The 3,611-nt window shown below is 45.5% G+C and overlaps 1 protein-coding gene across 1 annotated transcript; it reads left to right on the top strand.

The window, feature by feature from the left end:
• The first annotated feature begins 1,387 nt into the window (after positions 1 to 1,387).
• Positions 1,388 to 2,538, top strand: LOC127223713 (coiled-coil domain-containing protein 121-like). The gene is given in 3 exon segments (XM_051186476.1): positions 1,388 to 2,284; positions 2,287 to 2,317; positions 2,320 to 2,538. Coding segments are annotated over 3 exon segments (969 nt in total). The 5' UTR covers positions 1,388 to 1,399; the 3' UTR covers positions 2,373 to 2,538.
• The last annotated feature ends 1,073 nt before the right edge of the window (positions 2,539 to 3,611 follow it).

Below are 3,611 nucleotides of genomic sequence, written 5' to 3'. Positions count from 1 at the left end.
TCTTTAGAGCTGACCCCAAGAAGTGGGTGTTAGTCTCTCTGACCCTTTGATGGATGAGAAAACAGACATTCTTTCTAGGAACTCCTTAGAACTTTGGACAAATTGCTTCACATGCCATGACAATGATGTCTAACTTATAAAGATTAAAAGTATAAGAAAATGAGGGGCAAGTCTTACTCAGTAGCTATTTTGAGAAATGAGGGTAGACTAAAACTTATTTACCCTAAACCAGAAAGTCTGGGTTCTTATGCTTTCTCCCCCTTGGATGTGGCCTCTGGGGAGTTCTTAGCTACAATGTTTTGTGGGGTTTGTTTCAAGGCTAAAGGGGGAGAAATAATGTACTCTCTACCTAAAAGTTTTTAAAGGATTAGGTGAATTCCTATATGAAAGCATTGTGCAGCCAATAGGCCACAATCCCATGTGTCAGGGGGAGCTCTATTCCTCAGTTAAACAAGCTACCCAAAGTCACAACACATTATATCCTAGAGATAAGATGCAGGCTTTTATAACAGTCCCTACTTCTTTAATGGTAAAAGATATATTTTCTGGAGTTCTAAAGTTATTCATAGGTCCAGGTTTCAAGAACCCAGCAATTTCATCTTCAACACACTATCATCAGTGCTTCATGGTCAGTAGTACCCAGCATCCCCTGCAAATGCACGGGAGACAGTCTACTAGACAACATACCTCAAAGGAACTGTAATCAATGGCAAGACTGTGCAATGTCCCAGTCTGGACCCTCCAGTTCTTCAGGAACTCCCTCCTCTCCTCCTGACCATCCACCTGCCACAGTCAGTCAATCTCTTTGGCACTCCCATGTCCCCTGCACAAAGGCAGTTCTCTGAATGTTGCCATCCTTAACAACACACACAAGAAGACCCAAATAATGACCCCCAGCCCTAGGTCTCACCGTTTATTCTGCAGAACCCGGCTAGCTCCTGTTAGAGTGTGGAGAATCCATCCTTTCCACGCCAAACTGCTGGTGAACACAGGCAGTTCAGGGCAGATCACCAGGCTGGGGCCAACCTGGCAGGTTCTTAGAGCTCAATACAAGTGCAGCAGGGACTGCAGTGCCTGGTAGAGGGCGCTGACTCCTGGACAGGAGCACTGGTTCCCAGGAGGGCAATACCAGAGGGGTCCACAGGACAAGGTTGGCCAGCTTGTAGCCAGGGAGCTCTGGGCTCTTAGTGAATTCCCAGAGATCAAGGCCAGCCCTGGACAGGCTCTGATGTTGCTCTGAGTGAGCCCTGGCAGTGACTTCCTGGCAGGTTAGGCATAGCCTGGTCGCCTTGACCACCAGAAAGAGAAACCCAGGAAACTCAGGACGCTGTTGTGCCCTGGAGTGACGCTCACCTCCGGGGCTTGCAGCCACCCTCCCTGTCGTGGGGATTCTGAGAACATGCTTGCCCAGAGCCCCAGAAGTACCCCTCTGCCCACACCACACCTTACTGTTTTAAATACATATCTCAAGCCAAAGTTGCTAACGAGGTTGGAGAAACGTGTGAGAAGGAACACAGTGGTGGCGCTGAAGGAGCTGGGCCAGCAAATCCAAGAAACTAAATGCCGGAGGGAAAGGCTGCTGAAGGACAGCAGGCAGCTACTAGAGGAAAAATACCGGGTGTGGGCCGAAAACCAGCTTTTCATGGGATACCTGCGTCAAAACAGCGAGTGGTGCGAAAAGAAACGGGAGGCGCTTTGGAGGCAGTGTGCCCAAGAATGTGGCGAGATTGAACGAAGGAGACAAGAACTGGCGTCCAGAAACGCCCAGAGAAACGCAGCCCTTCAAGCACAGCTCCTGTGGGGCAGAAAGACCCAGGAGGATTTAAAGCAGCAGCTGCAAGCTCTGAGGACCATTTTCAAGGTAAAGGAGAGGCAGGACATGAAAATGCAGGCATTGGAGAAGGAGAAAGAGAAAATCCGAAGTGAGACAGCGGCCAAGGACCAGGAGGCACACATGCAGTTCCTGCAGGAGAAGGCACTGATGGAAAAGGAGTTGGAAGAATTGCATTTGATGCAGCTGGGGAAGATCAGCGCCAAGGGGCTTAGAAGGAAGCACCAGGCCTTGGCGCTGGCATGCAAGCAGGCTCATTTTGAGTTCTGTGGCAGCCTCCACAGAGAGAACCAGCAGCTACGAAAGGAACTTCAGCAACTGAGTCAGGAGTATCGCGTGGTGGAAGCTGTGAGGAGCCAGCTGGAAAAGCAACAGCAGCTGGTGAAGGAGGAGCAGTGGTATCTAGAAGCCTTGATCAGAGGGCGGCAGCGGCTGCAGGCCGGACGTGAGCGCATGGCCAACCCGGTCATAACCCATGCATCAAGGAAGGGGCGCTACAAAGACCACGCTGAGCAGCAAATCAAGAACAAATTCAAATTAACAGCTACTGTAAGTGATTGAAGAATTTGAGCATCGGAGATAATCTACAATCCAAAAAAGTATTCTTCATGGAGAATAGAATTTTGTTTTCATAAAGGGGCAGATGTTGTGCTATTGGGTTGTGGTCCTACCCTGGGACCCATGCCTTCCTGGGGCTGCTGTGGATTCCAGGGATTTAGAACATTTGGGAAATTTTTTAAAAAAAAGTGTGCCGTACATTTTTATAGCAGTATTTGAAATTCTCAGATTGCTTGGTTATAACATGAATGTTAGTTCTGCCACACTTGTTTTTTTCTTAATGTGTACTTTATAGTCCACAAAGTGCTGTATATGATGTGTATGCTGTGTATTTTTACCCATTTGAAACAAGTAGGAATCATATTCTAAATGGTAGAGAATTTCTATTTGTTGAAAGGGGTTGTATGTTTGCATTTATGATGGACTGCTGCTTTGCTGAACTGTGGGTTCTGGTTTGGGAGAATGGTCATGCCCTGCATGGGAAAATGGGGTTGACTTTATGTTTCTCAGAAAATGTTGGTAATGAAAACTTCAAAGTAACTTTTTAGAATTTTCACCTTTATGTATATGTAAAATTGACTCATTTAAAATAGGATTAAAGGGATAATTCACTTTTCAATGTGTCTTATCATCTAAATTTTAACATTGCTGGTAAATGTGTACTTTGCCATTAAACAGTATTGTTAAAAACAAAGCCTACTTTTGATTATTTCTTACTCTCCAGCTTTATAAATGCAGTAGAAACACTTCATCTATGTAGTGTTTCAATGTTGCATCCATTTTGTGTCTCATTATATTATTATCACCCCTTTGATGAGAGGATATTTATATGGTGAGGTAAAATAGGCAAATGATGTAAGCACCATGACCCAGAGTTAGGCCAGTGCATCAGGGCTACTTTAACACAAATGTTGTAATATGGAAAACAGTCTGTCTAATAAACTATACAGCTACTGAGTGGCTAACAGGTGAGTGGTATATGCAACATGGGTGCACTGGGCAAGAATCATCTGTGACACTTTTGTAATGCTAGGATGGTACACTATTTCACTGGGTTCCTTGAACACAAAATATATGAATTGTTTCTTTCCAGCATTTGATTCTGGGCTGAAGTTGAACACAGATAATTGAAAAGGTAGGAAGGAAAGCCATGGGTAAGAGGAGCTGCCACAGTGCCAATCCAGGTGCATCATTCTGCCATGCTGTTGGTGAAGGAGAAGCA

Source organism: Phodopus roborovskii, unplaced genomic scaffold (genome assembly GCF_943737965.1).
Source record: "Phodopus roborovskii unplaced genomic scaffold, PHOROB, whole genome shotgun sequence".
NCBI lineage: Eukaryota > Metazoa > Chordata > Mammalia > Rodentia > Cricetidae > Phodopus > Phodopus roborovskii.
Note: the sequence above shows the minus strand (reverse complement) of the source record. Positions and strands in the feature narration are given on the sequence as shown.